Source organism: Apteryx mantelli, chromosome 1, assembly GCF_036417845.1.
Source record: "Apteryx mantelli isolate bAptMan1 chromosome 1, bAptMan1.hap1, whole genome shotgun sequence".
NCBI lineage: Eukaryota > Metazoa > Chordata > Aves > Apterygiformes > Apterygidae > Apteryx > Apteryx mantelli.
Window position 1 is genome coordinate 26,062,494 of NC_089978.1, and position 17,990 is coordinate 26,080,483.

Consider the following 17,990-nt stretch of genomic DNA (forward strand, 5'->3'; position numbering starts at 1 on the left):
CTAATTTAGAAAGGATAACCCGAAACCGTCGATTCCTGCACTATTAATTGGAAGAACTGCTTATCCCTACTTGAAGGCTTTCTTGTTCACTCTCCTAGTGAGAGGGCTCTCAACCTCGAGGAGTTACCTTAACCCAGCGTCCCAGGAAAAGGGGAGGGGGGGGAATACTCACGGTCCAGCCGGAGAGGATGGTCAGGTCACGTTCCCGTCCCTGCTCAAACTCTCCTAGCTCCCAAGTCTCTTTTTATACAGCTGGGGCTCTGGGCAAGCACTGCTTTTGCTGACTTTTTGCAAGTTTCGCAATCACAGGACTGTCTGTTTGTCTGCTCGGGGGGACCCTGCTGGCGAGGCAAGACCCCAACACCTCCGTACTGCTTCTTCCCTCCCCGGGGGTCCGTGCGGATTCCAGGTGGCAGACTTCTTCAGTCTTGTTAATGCTGCCATTCCGCAGCCTTGCGCATTATCAGTCCTTGCACATATCGGTTGGTGGACGACTTTAGTCCTGTTAAGTCCTCTGTTCAACAGCTTTGCGCAGTCAGCTCTTGTGCTGTCAGTTCTTTTGCATATCAATTGACAAACTTCAGTCCTGTTAACTCTTCACTCGCCCGTCAACCTCCCTGTATTTTGTTAGTTTTTAAATCCTTCCAGGGAACACTATTGAATCCTTCCAATAAAGGAGAGAGAAAATAGGGTCTGTTAGGATGGAAGGTATAAATCAAAGGCTAAGTAAGGTGCCAGGTAGCCACCATTGAGGGTAGCCACCTATGAAGGTGCTTAATGTGGAAAAATATCTTCATCTTTATCTCCCCCATAATTTGAGTAGAGACAGTTTAATTTTGGCTCTTTCCTCAACAGACTGCTGAAGACCACTCAGCCTCAGGAAACACTTTGGATTATGGGAGCTAAAAAGTTTTCAGCCTTTGTGTTACCTGAAGAAGTAACTAGTCAAGTATCAGCTACATTCAATTTAGTCTTATTTAGAGTGGCTGATTGAACTAGAGGGGAGAAACGTGCAGAATTCAGGGGGAAAATACTGTCTCATGCACATGCATACTCAATGTTACAATTGCACCGGTCCCTAGTACTTGACTGGCTGAGCCGGAGGGTCCTAGGAGAGTCAGGTCTCCGAGCAGGGATGGCATCCCATAGCTTCGCAACAGCATTTGTGGCAAGATACATCTCATGGTTGCTTATACCAGTCCTGGTCACAGGCTGGCCACGCTGAAGGACCTTTGTAGACCCATGGGTTTTAAAGCAGGCAGCACCTCATAGCTTTGAGTTGGTGCGTGCAGGAAGACAAATACTCTTGGCAGCTCCAGGCTTCTGCCCTCTTTTGCCTTTAGGGCTGCTGGACTGAGTGCCAGCTGGAAGCTTCTGGGATTGCCAGATCAAGTGTCCTCTGGGGCAGCCACACTTGTGTGGCTCAGCCCGTCTGTTTTGGGCTGAGATGTGCCTCTCCTGGTGTGTTCAGACTTCTCTCCTGCTCTTGGCCAGTTCACCCGGCCTTGGCCAAATCTCACTCATTCTTCCTCATTTGTTCTGGGGAGCTACAAAATTGTATTTCAGTCTGTATAGCAACATTTGCATGGAGTTGTAGAGATGGCTGTTGAGAAGGAAGAGCTTCTTGGGGCTATCGTGTTTTGGCCTGATGTTTCTACAGTACTTTTGCTTGAATATTTTCCCTTTTGTCTTGAGCTATGTGTAAATTGTTTATTTACCTTATGGCAAGTGTATGAACTGTGCTAATACCATGAAGGTATTTTTCATTGTTGCTGACAGCTGCCCCCTTAAAGGAAGGGAAGAATAGAAATAAGGCCGGGAGTGTGGAGGAAGAGAATGAAAACCAAACAATCTGTGAGATTAATATTTTTAAAAAGACCTGGAAAATGGAGACTATGTTATAAATTTTACAAGGGATTATGGTAGTGTTTGGTCTGAATGTATCTGTAATGAATAGGACTATTTTTTTGTGAGAAAATAATCACCACAACTTTGAATCTGTTTTAATGGTGAGCTCAGAAACTGCCAGAAGAAAAAAAGTCTGAGTTACTGTCATAATGCAAAGAACAGCTCCAGTCTTGAAATACTTAATATAACCATTAGGGTGATTCAGAGGATCAAGGTATTTAAAATGTATTTGCTTTTCAGGTTCCCTAGCAGAAAATAACTGTAGGTTAAACAGATGGAAATCCAAAATGGATGTACATTCAAACCCTGAATGTGCAATACTTTTGAGTGCTCTGTCTAATCAGTAGCCAATAATATCTGACTTCTTCAGTGCTCTTCGCACCACTGGAATGCAGGCCTAATGATGGAGTCTGAAAATACAATGTACATCTGAACATTTAGAGAACTACCTTTTGTTTCATTTCTTATAGAGTAAAATTTTTGCCTGATTTATTGTGAAGAATATACTTCCCTTGTTCTTGTTTTCAGATTTGCTTTATTTAGCATAAATGAAGTCATCATCTTCACTAAGAGGATACTGTTGATGAACAAATTTGCTCTCTATATTCCTTTACAGGAGTGGTTTTTAGGTAAAGCATTGTATGACGAAGAATCTACAATAATTCACCACTATGCCTTTGCTGAAAATCCTACGGTCTTTAAATTTCCAGATTTTGCTGCTGGTTGGGCACTTAGCATTCCACTTGTTAACAAGTAAGAGTTGAATTTTTAATCACTTCTTAATTGTTTTTTGAGAGTAATTAAGAGTTTTGAATTTATATCTTTTTTCTAGATGCTAATCAATATTATTTTACTGTATTATGATTTCTTATGGATTAATATTTTCTATAAAAGTTAAAGGTGTGCCTGAAGTACGGCTGAAGATTTTACTACAGATCATGTAGATGTGCAGTCAAACTTTAATTTCAACCCATCTTTGAATAGCGATTGTAGCCTGCTGTGGCGCACAACTTGGAATGTACTCCATCAGTGCAGACTGGCCACTCGGTTATTTTATTTGACTTCATGGATTGGTTTTGTGCACTGAGCCCTTGCTCCTGCCGCCCCTATGTTATCATTCCAAGGCCTTTGGTTTGAGGATCTAAGGTGTGTAGCAAGACATTCAATTTACAGCTACCTCTAGGTATGTCTACATAGATTTGTACCCCCACTATAGATTTACCCTGAAAAAACTCTTTTATTCACAAAATTCCATTTTCTCCTTATTCCACACATTCAAACATAATTACCATAAATAAACACTTAAGAATTTGTTAATACACGTGCACAGAAATATATTTCCTTATATAATTCTGTATCATTGCTGTACCCTTTAGGAATGATTTATTTTTCTTAGCTCTGCCTATCTAAAAGTTAACATCATGTTAACTAGTTGTTGATACTCTCTGTGATTTTTAAAAAAGTAATTTCTTCCAGACAGCAGATTTATTCCTGGATCTTAGGGTGACTGCATTGCCCTCTGTAAGTGCTCATCCTATAGAGAGAACATAGATGCTTAGTTCAGATTAGATGCTTAGTTTTTAGATGAGATTTGAAAAGTTCATAGACTTCAGAAGTTAAATGTATCTTGTAGCAAGAATTGGTATTTTCATAAATTGAAGGTGCCTGAATATTGTGCTTTGGAACACACAAAAAGAGAATGTTGTCTGAAGTTTGAGATGCTGATCACTATGCAGCTTCAAACACACTGCTGCCTTTAATCTGTTGAAAATGTTATGCCAGACTGTAGATCCACTCTAGAAGAGAACTTTCTTCTCGGGCAGGAAGAATGTGTTGAAATGTGTGCTGAAAACGAATATTATCATCATCACACTGTGCTCAGATGCAAGAAAATTTGATATAAAAAAAATGCAAGTTGCTTTTTGGGACAATAAATACAGAAGAGGGATTTTTTGGAGGAATATTGTCAAAAATACTAACCATACTTCACTGCATACTGCTAGTGATTTATTTTGTAATATGATAGAAGTATGGCATTAGAAGGCATTCAAATATTATTGCTTAAAATTTTTTTTAAATATGCTAGAAAATACATCAGATACATTTTTGTGAAATATCTATAGGTAGCTCTTTATATAGAGCAGTACTTCCCTAATCCTTTGTGCCGATAGTCTACTGTTGGTCTGCATTTCTCTCTGATTGCTATGCTGCCTGCCTATGAAATGTTTTCTGGAAAATACTTTTGGTTTCATAGATCTGCTACAGATTTCTTATCATGGCCATGGAAACTGCAGTTAAGAATTGCTGACTTTAGAAACTGTTAGGAAATTTTTGTATATTTCATAGATATAAGAATTTCAAGTTTATTCATTTATATAAAGGGTCAGTTGATGCCGATCTTGCATTTCTCATGTTCATGCTTTTTGAAGTAAGTTTCATCATCTTTATTGTATAGGCTTGCGAACAAGTTGAAGAGTGAACCACTCAAGTCAGACTTTACAATAGATTTAAAACATGAGGTAAGCAGTGGATTATTCCTGTGATGTGAGTAAGAAAAATTCTCTCAAAATTATATATTTGAATCTTCATAAAGTAAAGAAGAAATAACAGGTTTTTTAGGGGTTGTTAAAAATTTTGAATACAATGGCATGTTTAATTTCTTTCCCTTCCTTTAGAATATTATAACATGTGATAGTTCAAAATTATGCCACAAGCGTAGAAGAATTCATGAAGAAAATTGCATTTGTATTAACATTACATGATTGTATACAGTGAGGTACCTTCTAAGGCTTACTCTATAGAGAAGGAAAGAGCTTCCAATTCATGAAGTTTAAACTGGCATGAATGATATCTCAAATACTAGACAGCCACACTCACATTTTAATTAGTGTATAGGAGCTAGATAGGATGGATTTGAGGAACCTAACTGTTGGAACTGTTGTGTCAGTGTGAATGCTCAACACTGCAACACGTATGATGGAAGTCTGGAATTTTTTTTTTTTTTTTTTTTTTGCCACTGGTTTGCAGCAGTTCCGAAAGGCAGCTACTGGATGTTTCAGAGAATAAGGGAGTTGATTTAAAGAAACATAAAAAAAAGGAGTGGGGATCTGAAGCAAGACCAGTGCTACCCTTTCTGAAGCATATTTTTTGTGCCTCCAAAATGCTCATGCAACCCCGGGTTTTGTAGTGTCGTCAAAGTGAACATCAGAACCAGGGGGAAAGGGGAGGATGAGCCTGGGGTAGGCTATTAGATTTTGACCTGAAATCATGAGTGATTTTGATTTTATTTTAATTTTTTAAAACTCTCTTAAAATTCAGCTATAAATTCTGGTTCCAGCGCATATTAAAAACCTTACTTAAATATTCCAGATCCTTATTCTATAATGGTTACAAACTTCCTCATTTCACATACACTATAGGTACACTATAAATTTATAAATCCAGTAGTGTATTTAAATGCATTTGGCTTTGTGCCAACAGTATTCTTTCACTTAGTTTTCTCTCCTTGCCTGAGCTATTTCTAGATGGCAATTGGACCCCCTCAGCCTTCATTTTGCTCCATGAAACAAGCCAGCAAGTTGTTTTACTTTCCTCTTGTTAATTTTTCTAAATGCAAGACCTTGTGCATCACACTATTCATCTTCTTGTGTTATCTTGAAGTCATTCATGTATTCCCAGTATTCCAGTCTACCTCAGCGCTGACAAAACCTCTAAATGTAGTGTCATCAAAAAATTTCATTAGCAGACTTTTAATTTGTGTGCCATGTTGATTATTGAAGAACAATTGATCACTTGACTGGCAAAAAAGACTTCCATCCCCCTTCATATTCTGTTAGCAATTCTTTGCCTATGTTCCATTTCAAATTCATTGCTCTTGGTAACTTACTTCAGCCCTACAGTTGTTCTTTCTACACAATCTCTTGTCATCTTTCCCTGGAGACAGTTCCATTCTCCCTCATTTATTTTATAAATCACTATCTCCTCTTTCTTCAATCTTTTTTATCTTGCTACATCCTTCTTGCATGAATCATGATTGAAAACAAATCAAAGGATATAATCTGAGATTTTTAATGTGTGTGTGTAATGTTTAAATTTATGAAGGATGATAAATGTCTTAAGAAACATCTTGGTTTGACACAGCCCTAATAACATGTGCCTCTAGTCCTTGGTATTTTACTGTGCTCTGTATCAGTTTTTTTCTCCTACTACTTTCCAGATCCTTAATTCTTACATCTCTAATGCTTATATCACTTTCCATCTGGAAGACTAATCTTACAAATATGTTAAAAGGTTTTTGTCATGCTGATTTTCATTTGTAGGTGTTTTTCTAGACTTTTTAAAATATGTGTAATATAGCATATTCTCTTCATGCTGATGGTTACTCAAAACTAGAAGTGGATAATTGATTTTTTGTGTAGCTGTTGTTAGATATGAACAAAAGACTAATGTATTTATGTCTTTTTATTGTCAAGCTATTCTTGTTGTTTTGTCTGTCTGTCTGCCTGTTTTGTCTGTCTGTCTGCCTGTCTGTCTTCCTATCCTATAGCCCCAAAAATGGCACTCTTACTTCTGAAATATGGTAGCCTCACACTATAGTAAGGGTTTCTATTGAAGATGTGATTATTCTATGAGAAATCTGCTTTCTTAGCACATGATGAATTTTCATAAATTATGAGTGGATAATTCATGTTAAGTTACAATTAAATATTCTTTGTGAAGCATGAGCATTGCTTTTTTGTTGATTCATGTGTTAGACATTCATTCTGAATAGCTGAGTTTTGAGATAATACAATCCTAAAATGTGCTGGAAGCTCTTTATGAAATCACATCCTTCACTGTTATGTAGCCTTCTAACCAAGGCAGGGTCAGGAGCAGTTTACGTGCCATAAGGTGAATGTGGCAACAAGGTAAAAAGATACTTTGGGGATGTATGTATGTTTACTGTCTACTCCTTACCACTTGCACGTGTCTGTTGCATGTCATTTCCCCACTCCTCCTCTACTCCGAGCACTGTGAATAATGTTAGGCTTGACTGCCACTCATGTGCTTCTGCATTTGCTTCCATATAGAGTGTTCTTCCCCATTAGTTCTTTGAACTCATCTGTAAAGCTAAGATCATTTGTGTCTTCAGAAGTACTGCTAAAACAGCAGAGAAGCAGACCACTTACTAATGGCAAGGCTAAGAGAAGGTAGAATTTATTTGTAAACTACAAAACTCATCTTGGTATAGTAGGAACCTGCAGCTGAGTTGCAATAGCTTAAAAAGTTGCTGTCAACTGAGCGGTAGTAATAACATGTTTGCTTGCACAGCTCCCAGTCATCTGCATTCCCCCTCAGTTACAAGAAAAATACAGTGATTTAAACCTTTCAGTGCAATTAAACTGAATATGTTTTACTTTGTAGCTGAGGTGGGCTAGGAGTGCCTGTGTAGTTATGACAGTTCAGTTCAACCAGCAGCTTGTTAAAATGTCATCAGCTGGTTGTATTCTATTATGTGACTGTAGCGTAGCTCTTTGGCATCTAAAATCTGCCAAAGCTAGAAGCTTAAGTTTCAAGAATATGATTCTATTCTCAAGCCTGCCCCCCAGCCCTGACTGTGCCTGAAGCAAATTGGCATCTGTTACATTCCCACTAAGTCCCAGAAATAGCTATGTGTAGATTGTTGAGGTTTTTTGAGGAGGTTGATATGAATGCAATGGGCAAGAAGGTCCTGATCTCTAACTTAAAGTCTGTAAATGGTTTGACTTCCTATGTCCAGACCATATGTAATGCACTTAGTTTGCACTGTGTTCTTCCTGAACTCTGCAGGGAGGGGGGAGGAAATATCTTGTTCTTTTAATAATAGCTTAATGAAAACTCCCTACAAAGAGTATGATCTGGGTTCTGGCCCCTACATAATCTGAGGAGGTTTGAACCTACCGGTTCCTACTTCCCAACCAGGCATAAAACAGTGAAAAAGAGACTTATTTTCTCATTGGCTTTGGTGTGTGCTCGTTCTGATCCCATATTTCAGTGAAGCACTTGTTTTCCATGCAAGAATCATTGAGAATATGTAAAAGCAGCACTGGAAACAGCAACTAGAACCCAAGATGGATTTTCCTTCCTTGGAGGAGAACCCTTTCCCCTGTGCTGTAGAGTCAGCCTCCTCTTTGCTACACTATCTTGTTGGTTCCATGAATCTTAATTTTCACACAATAACTCAGTTTCCTGAGGGAGAATGGAGAGTCGCTGTCCCAGAATATCTGATTTGTTGGCTTGGGCACCCTTTTGAAAAGTAGAAGCTGCAACTTCTGACTGAGTTAACAGAAGCAAACCTGGAATACATATCTATATCTTGAGCATATGCTCAAACAGCTTTTATACAAAAGGAAAGTGCTTTCGCATCTTTGAAGTACCAGCCCTCGAAATAGACTAAGCATTCAGAATCCAAAGTGGATGGCAGTGCAGCTGGGAAATCCTGAATCCACCACATACTTACTGAGACATTCTTTTCTTCCCTTTAAATTCTAAGAACTTAATTTTGTTTTTTTAAGTGCCTGAACAATTTTATATGAAATGAGGTTAATTTTTTAACTAATCTGAGATAGGTAGCCAACATAGACGATTTCTGACTAAGCACTTAGTCTGGCCAAGTTATAAGCAATATCAAAGGCTTGTAACGGAAACGTTGGACAAGTCTAAGTGTTTTTGATCTGTAGTGAAATACAACTTGAAATATTATTAATTTTATTATGAATTATATGAATGTAAACATAAAAGGTTCTTTTTTGTCTTCTTCCAACATCACTGGCTTGCTTTTTCCCTTTTCTTTGTAAGTTTTTGCTGTTTTTTAACATTTAAAATGGACAAGAATCTCCAACATTATCCATCAGTCTATTTCACAATTTCTTAGTTTCATTATTGATTTTAAATGACTTTAAATTGTCACCAGAGAATGGGTCTGTTTTGCAAAACTACATATTGCCACATAGGAAGAAATAGTACTAGCTATTCCAAATTATCAAAATAATTTCAAAGAGCAACAAAATAAGGATTTTATTTTATTTAAAAGAAGATGCCAATATTCATTTCACTACTTCTTCTACAAATTTAGAGATGAGTTGTTTTCATGTGCTTATATGAAACCAATTTTAATCCTTTAAACCTTGAGCATCTGTAAAATTTCCATTATAGCAAAAAATTATATTTTGGCTCTAGAAACGTGGAGGAGTAAGGTATGCAGCAAGTCAATCAACTAAGGCACAAATCCTCTATGACATCCTATATTTTTAACTGTTTCCTGTTAAGTTTATCCTGTAATATGATGATTTCTGTGCTTTCCCTGGGAATTTTTATCCAGTTACTCTACTCACTGATATAAATGTTTTGCGTTTTGATAGATCGCACTATATATTTGGCAGAAAGGGGATGGACCACATCTTACTCCAGTGCCTGAGTTCTGTACAGATGATGTGAATTCATATAAGGTTAATCATTGTGCAACAACATTCAGTAATTTTCTGCCACTTTGTGTAAGTACCATATTTTAAATGCCACTTGCTTAGTAAAGGTAAAACTCTCACTAAAGTGCATAATACTTGACTTAAAAAAATCTCAGACCTTAAGAAAATGTTTTTCAGTAAACTCAAAAAAATTGTTTCTGGTGGCATTTTCCTTTGTTTTACTTTCAGCCTTCTGTGGTATGTAGTATTTCCTGGCAAACAATTACTGTGCGTGATTTTCCCGCAATGTTTTAGCAGCCCATGATCTTTAAAGTATTTCTCCTTATGACTCTGTGATGTACTAAAGTACAGATAATCTCATTTTAGAGGTGGGAATCTAAAATGTGATGCATCTAAAGATAAAATGCAATACAGCATTTAAGTGCATTAAAGTACAACCCATATCTCTATCTCTAGGAGAATACCTGTAAGATATCGCGGGTAACTGCTACTAGGGGCCAAAAAGTGACTGCCATGTTTGCCTGGAAAACAAAATTCTGGGTGTCAAAAAAGAAAATAAATAAACACAATTTCAACAGAGTTGAGGAAGCTTGCAGGTTTCTAGTACGTAACCTTTAAGCTTCTCTTTCCCAGTATGATACAGTTCAACAGTTTCTTGTAGTGATTATTTTAATTACAAAGAAGTTAATAAAATGTTTTTTTTCAGGTAAATCATTCTTAGCACAACAAGTTCTACTGCTCTTCTTTTCCTAATGATACATGTTTTAGTTCAAGTTAGAATACTACATCAATGGAAAAGGTATTTCAGTAATGTTATTTCAGGAATTTGAAACCACTATTGACACTCTTTCAAGGGACAGAAATATACTTTCTACTGTATTACTCAATATGCTATTCTACTTGATAAGCTATACAATGAAAAAATATTTTCTGTTTTATTATTGGTATGGATATACAAATCCAATAAAATGTTAGAGGCAGAGCCTGCAATTACAAACTTAATTTTTGTTCTGTTCCTATAGGGAGAGCCAGTGAAAAAGGAAGATGTTTTTGTTGCTGTAAAAACATGTCGGAAATTCCATGGAGACAGAAGTAAGTTCTTGATTATTCAAGGTAGTAGCTCTATACAACATAGTTTAGGAAATTAATATTTAAAAAACAAGCTGATACACTATTTGGCTGTGTAGCTCTTGGAACTAAATATTTGCAAAATCCACTGGGAAGGATGAAAGCTTCAGAATTCTAACAGTGTTATTCTTTAGGTAGAGGGGTTTTTTTGTTATTCAGAGTTGTTCAGGAGTGTTTGAAATGCTCGAGACAAAAAGTTGTGTTAGTTTGATGTTTCATCATTAGTGATTAGTTGGTAAAAAGTATTGAAACTGAATACCTGATTTAAAAATATGCCTAAAGTTTGCTTACACTGATCTAAATTGCAGCTATTGCATTAATATCCTTCACTGTATCCCCTGGATAGGTGGTCAAGTCCCATTCCTTGTACTAGCAATGATACTTGTGCAGCTGTAGGGTGAGCTGGTTCAGAAATTTGAGCAGACTGAAAGCTGTCTCCCCTCCCCCTTCCATTTGTTCTTCCCTTCCCCCCATAAAAGAAGTGAGTAGCTTGAGTTGTTGTGTTGCTTTTATCTAATGTCACTGTATGCAATTGGATGTGTACAGGTGTTCTGTAATGCTAATAATAGGAAATTTTGTTGTGTAGAAATCTCGCCAAGTATAGTACTTCGTGTTGAGTCCAAGACATGGCCCAGATTTAAAGTCTTCCAAAGCATGTCTCACTACAGTGTGTTTCATCTGGAAATTGTAGTGTCCTACAAGTAATGATAGTCACCATAAAAAATATGACCATGGTATCCATAGTAAAATATATATACATATGTATATATATATATGTATGTGTATGTATAGTTATATATATACACACACGCATACACACAGCTAGTGCAGCCCAGCAGAATACATACAGTGCGTATTAACTTCCATCTCAGATTTAGGAAAAATAAAGGCGCAGAGAAGGCTCCCTGCCTCAGCTAATGTACAGTAAGTGTCAGCTAAGTTGAGCTAGAACCAGTGTTTACAAAACTTGGTGGGAAAAATTCCAAGTCCTCTGATTTAATGGAAGATACTCTTATCTACTTGATGCCATCTACCAGTCCATTCTAGTTTACTTCTGGGCATTTATTTAACAAGAAAATCCAGGAATGGATTTATTTCCAGGAATTTACTTGCATTTTGTGGATTCTTGAATACTCCAGGTATGTAATATTGTCACCATTATGCCTATTTTGTTTATAAGCTTAAGTTAAAGTGATTATTGTTGGGGAGGAAAAAAAAGCAAATTAAGTAATGGCTAGTAGCTGTATCAAATTTTGTGGTGGGTTTTGCCATTCCTTTTGTCAGAAGACAGCATGAAGTTAAAAGCTCTTTTCTTAACTAAGTTCCCCTTTGCTAATGCATTCAAAACTGAGGTTCTATCATTTTGTCATTTTAAATTTAGACTATTGGCTGGGTGTTGGGTTTTTTTTTTTCCAAATAAGATTTATGTAACTTATTTTTCTTAATGTTGTTAGTGTACTTGATGAAGGCACATTTCCAGTATTTTAATCACCTAATTGTTTGGATATTTTTAGCAAGTAGCTTTTGACAAAACAAAATCGACTGTCCTGTAATTGGAGTTCACTGAAGAATTTGCCTTTCTGGATCCATGTTTATTTTCTAATCCTCAAAATTACAAACAAAATAAAAAACTAGGCTGTTTTTATTAAAGATGATCAAAAAGTCAGAAAGAAACAGAAGGCTTTAAAAAGATAGCATAAACATCCTTCAAGAAACACATGTTGAAGACTGAGGAAAATTCTTGAACTTTCCTCACAGCTTCCAGTGTTATGCAATGGAGGATAATCTTACTCAAGATTTTGAAAGATTAATGGATGCCAGCTTCAGAGAGCTCCTTTTACCTGGTAAGTCTTTTTTTTATTGTATGCCAAAAACTACATTAGTGCAACATTAAGGCTTAGAATTTGATGTGCAAGAACAGCTAAATTTAAGAATTTCCTAGAGATTTAACTCTCCTTCTTACATGTATTTTGTATGATTATATAGAAAATACGGATCAAGGTTCTAGAAGTGACACAACTAAATTATAATCAAGAACACAGAGTTGAGCTTCTATAAGTATCTCTCTAGTGTAGTATTAAAACTTTCTTGTGATCAACAGTAGAAATACATATTGGTAAATGCTTTCATCAACAGCATGTGTAAGAGCTGGTCAGGAACTTTCAAATAATTGTTATATCTTTGGAAAATATGAGTTATCTAGAAATTGCAAACTATTGTGGGATTCTGTTTACAATAGACAAGAGTCTGGATGGTAACATTCCAGTAGAAACAAACAAGGAAAACAGAAGGAAAGACACTTTAGCTAGCAGCACCCTGGTTAGACCACTTAACTAAGGTGAGACTCAGGTCTTTGCTTCAGTGAACTACTTTTTTTTTCTTTTTCATTTATGCAAAGAAAGAGAACTCCACTGAAGAAATCGAGAGGCGCAGTCCATAATAGCAAGTAGTTGTTTATGTTAAACATCCTGCTGAGGCTTAGGTCGTAGATTGGAGAAAGGTGAAACAGAGCCTTACAGGAGCCTCTGTTCTGTTGCAGGTGAATTTTGGAAGCATTGAGTGTGTCTGTGACACTTCTGTATTGCGTCCCTGGTTTCTGAAAGGGTTCTGGTTTTGTTCTTTCGAGAAACAAGCACATTTTTGAAATAGAACATTCATACAAAATCAGAAAATCATTTCCTGCCTACTATGTAGCCAGAGTTCATGTATTGTGAAATTCCTGACTTTGCATTTCAAATCTCAACCTTAATGTTGTATTAATGTATTTTTTGTATATAATTTCCTTTGAAAATTTTCTGCAACAAATTGAGTGCAATTTTAAGTGTCTAAAACTTTTAAAAGCAGCATTTTCTAGTGCACAGTGCTGTAGGAGTGAAATCATTTTTTTTCCAAATACTGCAGCTGTGCTCATCAGTGCATTCAGTTCTTATTAGTTTATTCTAACAGCTAACTTTCAGTTCATTTTAGTCTTATTAGACTGACTATTGGTCAAACAAGAATAATTGAAGGATGAATCCAGCAAGGAGCTAAAACCTGTGACTTCTGTATTCACATGGATCAGGGTTATATAGTGACAAAAGAAAGTTGCATCAATATTTGCTCTTCTTACACAGTAGGTTTTTTGAGTGTATAGAGAATTACTCAGAATTACACACATATAAAACAGACAGGTTTTTGGTGATCATTCAAAGAACAAGATACTACTAACAAGATCTACTGTATGGTATCAGAGAACATAAGGCAGATAGTGAGACCAGAATGCAAGATGTTTCAGAGTAGCTGTTCATCTAAGTTTTGACCACTTAATTTTTAAAATGGAAAAAGAATCATCAGTTTTAATTGAATCGTTCTCTTCCAAATATCCTGCAAGTGTTCCCGCCATCCTGCTTTTTTGTGTTACTCATTATTTACTTTCCTCAGGATATAATTATACATTTGCAGCATCGTTATTAGAATTTTTTATGATCAGTTTTAAATGTTTATGTCAAAGGGCAAACTGATAAGAAAAGAATTACTGTTGTAGAGAAGTGTTAAGCAGTCCTTTCTTTGAATAGAATCTCCGTTGGGTGAAAAATGATTGCATGATATTTATAAATGTCATTCTGTAAGTGTGTTTCCAGAGATAGGTGCTTTTGAACATTAACATGAAGTTGCTTTCAAATACTATTCTCAGAATAAGACTATCATATATGCCATACAGTTGGATGTGCTGTTTTTAAAATATGACAGTTTCAATACTGAAAGAGTGACTGAACTCTAATAATTAGTGTTCTGCTGTTATGTGCTATAAAGTCTAACATAGCAAGTATAAAACTAATGAATTCCATACTTTGCTTAACATACATGTAAACACCGCAATTTTCAATGTAATATGAATGAAATTATAGTCATATCTTTAAAGAAATTTATTGCTATATAAAACTGTCCTGGCTGACTGTACATAAAAATGTAAAATTGCCTCTCTCTTAAGTATTATCGGGAAGAAAATAGAATGAATGTTTATAATCATGATGCTCTGTTTCAAACAGCATTTTCATTACCACATGAAGGAACGTGTCAGATAACAAGGACATAAATATTTTAATCAAGTAGTTATTTACTTTTCAATATTGATGATTGTTTTGCAGTACCAATTGTAAAGCAGACTTGGGAAAGAGAGGCTGCCCTTATTGAATACTACAGTGATTATGCAGAAATCTCCATTCCTACTATAGATTTAGGAGTACCTAATACTGACAGAGGTGAGCTTCTGACTGTTGTTCTCAGTTTTGCATGAATTACTGTATAAAGATGGTAATTTTTCAGGATAATACATATATTTCATGTACAGTATATCATTTAGAAATTCTGCATTTCTGTAGTACACATTCTTGCAATTAAAACTGAAAGAATACTTTTGACATGCAAGGAATGGATGGAGAGTACAATTTACCTATTTGGACAGGGTTTTTTTGTTTTTTTGTTTTTTTTTTTAATTAGAAACCTAAATTTTGTAAGTATGAAAGCAGGGTATGCTGATACTACTCCAGGAGAGAAAAAATTGTGTTATTGCTGTCTGCCCACTGTTTTGCATAAGATTTGTTAATGGTGGCAGTATGTCATAGGTTTAGGACAGAAGACCTCAGGCAGTGCCAGCTGGGTACTGATCATAAACTGCTTGTCATATGGTATTTGGATATTATGTGCTTATATCTAGTATGTCTTATTTAAGCATAAAAACTAAATGTTAAGATTGAAAGATTTTTTTTTATGACAACATAGTAGGTTTAAAGTAGTAACTTGCTTCATATTTGAATAGAAAAAAGGCTGCGGATTGGATGGCTTCAGTCAGTTTGTTCCTTTTAATGTCTTTTTAGTGTTTTTTTCTTGTATTTGATCTACTTCTCTAGTCCTGTAGAGTCTACAAGCCTATTACCTTCTGCATTAGAGGTGTCCAAGCTGTGGCCTATTAACTTTATCTGACCCACTAGACCAGTTGTTCTGATCTTTGCCTTGTTTCCAGCTGCCCTTTTTTCCAAAGGGCTTATCAGAGGCAGATGGGAATAGGCAGGGATTTCTATTTGCACAGGTGTGGTGTAGCACACGTGCAACCAGTGAGTGTTTTCAGGAGGTGGCAGGCCTGCTGTGCCTGCATGGATTATCTGTAGAAGTCGTGCCCAGTAGTTCTGGTCACACGATGGGGGATGGACCTTCTGCATCTGGCCTTTGAGCATTGCTGGGGGAACCAGTGGGACCTGGGGGGTACTGGTGTTCTAAACTAAACAAATTGTGCTGAGTCTGTTGTAATATCGTTTATGTCTGTCTTTCATCATGGAATACAATATAGAAATGTTTGTTTTAATTTTGTAATTCTTTGCATATCAATCTGCATTAAGTTCATGGTTTCACAAAATCAGCAAAGCCAGGATTTCCTTTATTTCTTAAGCAAAGAAATACTGCATTTTCTCAAAAATAATTTAAGTGGAAGTAGCTTCAAATATAGTGTGTCATCTTTATTTTTTAATGCTTGTTTAGTAATGGCTACATTGAAAGTGATAATTGTTTTAGATAATTGTCTGTTATTTAGATGAAGAAAAAAATTTTGCAGTTGAATTTTCCTTTCCTTAGAAAAGATTCTGTAGAAGTCTGAATAGAGCTTCCTATTTCTGTTGTCTTCCTCATTCTAATCAAGGGTGTTTTACCTCTCAACTTCATTATAGTCTTTATGTTAAATATTAAGACCTTTCCTTTGAGGAAGTTACCAGGACTTGAGTTAACAGTTATGAATATGGTTGATCTGTTGCTTGCTTGTAAATATTTAAGTCTGTATAGATCTGATGCATCGTGAAAGCCTGTGGGTGGGTGAATATGTATAAGCAATACTTAAATATCGCTTTACATTCATAGATCTCAGAGTACTTTGCGTAAGATGTTTCTATTGTAGTCTCCTCTTTTTACAGTTTGGGAAAGTAAGAGAAGCAGTTTCCCCAAACTGTCCAACAGTTTAATAAAATAGCTGGAAATACAGCTTGATGTCCAGGTCTCTATAATTCAAATAATTTCCATAGTTCAACATCCTTCTTGCATGGAAAGCAATGGTTGTGTTGGAAGCATCTGTACAAACACCATGCAGCACAAAGATGTAATTTAAACTTGCATTTTCAAGTATTCTGCCAGTCATTTCCAAAACATTTCTCAGAGTGCAGCAAAATACATTTCTAGGTCATGTATAACTTTATTACAAAATCTCTTTTTATTTAAATGTATATTTTCTCTTATTCCTCTTCATTTAGGTCACTGTGGGAAAACTTTTGCCATTTTGGAAAGGTTTTTGAATCAGAGCTCTTCCAGAACTCCTTGGTTAGTCATTGTGGATGATGACACATTGATAAGGTATAAATTGCAATATTTCACAAAGTATTTCTGTTCATGCTGATAGGAGTCTTAAAAATATTCACCTCTTATTCTGTATTTAAGATACACATCTTTTTTATTAGTTATGCAGATTTCTATTCTTTCAAGAAAAAATATCACTTTTCATTCAGCATTCTTTGACTGATACTAGGAACAATTTACTCATGTAACTTGATAAAAACTATGCATATAGTGTTACTGTGTAATCATGTAGTCCAAATATGTGAAGGTCTCGTGTTTCTTTGTTAGAGGCATATATGAACTGATTATTGTTAGTCATTTGTTAATACACTCTCTAACATGTATTCCTCTTAAAAGAGCCAAAAAAAGGGTTCCATAAGCTAGGGTCGATTCTCAGAGCCACCTGGAACTGTGTCCAGGGACTTGTCTTTGTCAGAAAATGAGATCATGTTCAGATAAAAAATAATTTTTTGAGGAGAAGCTCAGAGTTCTCAATTTCTTTTCAGAGTAGATTGCATATATATTTGTCATTGCTTTCAAGAAGTGAACAAAATGAGAATTTGAACCATGCTGGAGAAATAGAAAAATATTCAAAATGCAGCTTTAATCAAGTTCCTTGAAGTGAACTCTTTACAAAGGGCATAATATTTCAGAAAATCTGTGAAGTAGCATTGATCACCAAAGAATAAATGCCTAGTTATGTTAAGTTTAGCAAGAACATGCATCAACATGCAATTACCTCTCAGGCAAGTCAGTCAAGAGAACTTAGAACAAATTAAAAAACATGAATCAAAAACTGTTAAGATTAAAATAAAATTGGATCATGTACATTTGCTGTGTCAGAAAACTGGATCAGTGAAAACTGAAAGATTGTGACTGTGTGACAAAGTTGGCACTTGCTAAGATAAATGAATGTGTATTCTGTGACAGAGCAGTATAAGAGAAATAAGGCAGAGTAATCAACCAGTAGGATCACACATTCATGAATATGAGAAGTTGTTCAAGATAGTATTTTGATTAAATCACATGACAGAAGAATCTGGAGAAGCCTATAACTATAGATAAAGCAGGATTCTTAGAATTAAATCTGCCTTTTTGTCTTTCAGTTTCTGGGGAAAAAAGATCATTTGCAAAGTTCTTACCATTGTTTGGAAAAAT

The 17,990-nt window shown here is 35.8% G+C and overlaps 1 protein-coding gene across 3 annotated transcripts in view; it reads left to right on the top strand.

The window, feature by feature from the left end:
* B3GLCT (beta 3-glucosyltransferase) overlaps positions 1–17,990 on the top strand; it is a 65,537-nt gene that overhangs the window by 40,269 nt on the left and 7,278 nt on the right. For all 3 annotated transcript variants that reach the window (XM_067291000.1, XM_067290991.1, XM_013962116.2), the window contains exons 7-12: positions 2,525–2,661; positions 4,364–4,427; positions 9,288–9,419; positions 10,373–10,442; positions 14,606–14,719; positions 16,751–16,850. In XM_067291000.1, coding sequence (XP_067147101.1) covers positions 2,525–2,661; positions 4,364–4,427; positions 9,288–9,419; positions 10,373–10,442; positions 14,606–14,719; positions 16,751–16,850 — 617 coding nt within the window. The remainder of the gene's footprint in view (positions 1–2,524; positions 2,662–4,363; positions 4,428–9,287; positions 9,420–10,372; positions 10,443–14,605; positions 14,720–16,750; positions 16,851–17,990) is intronic.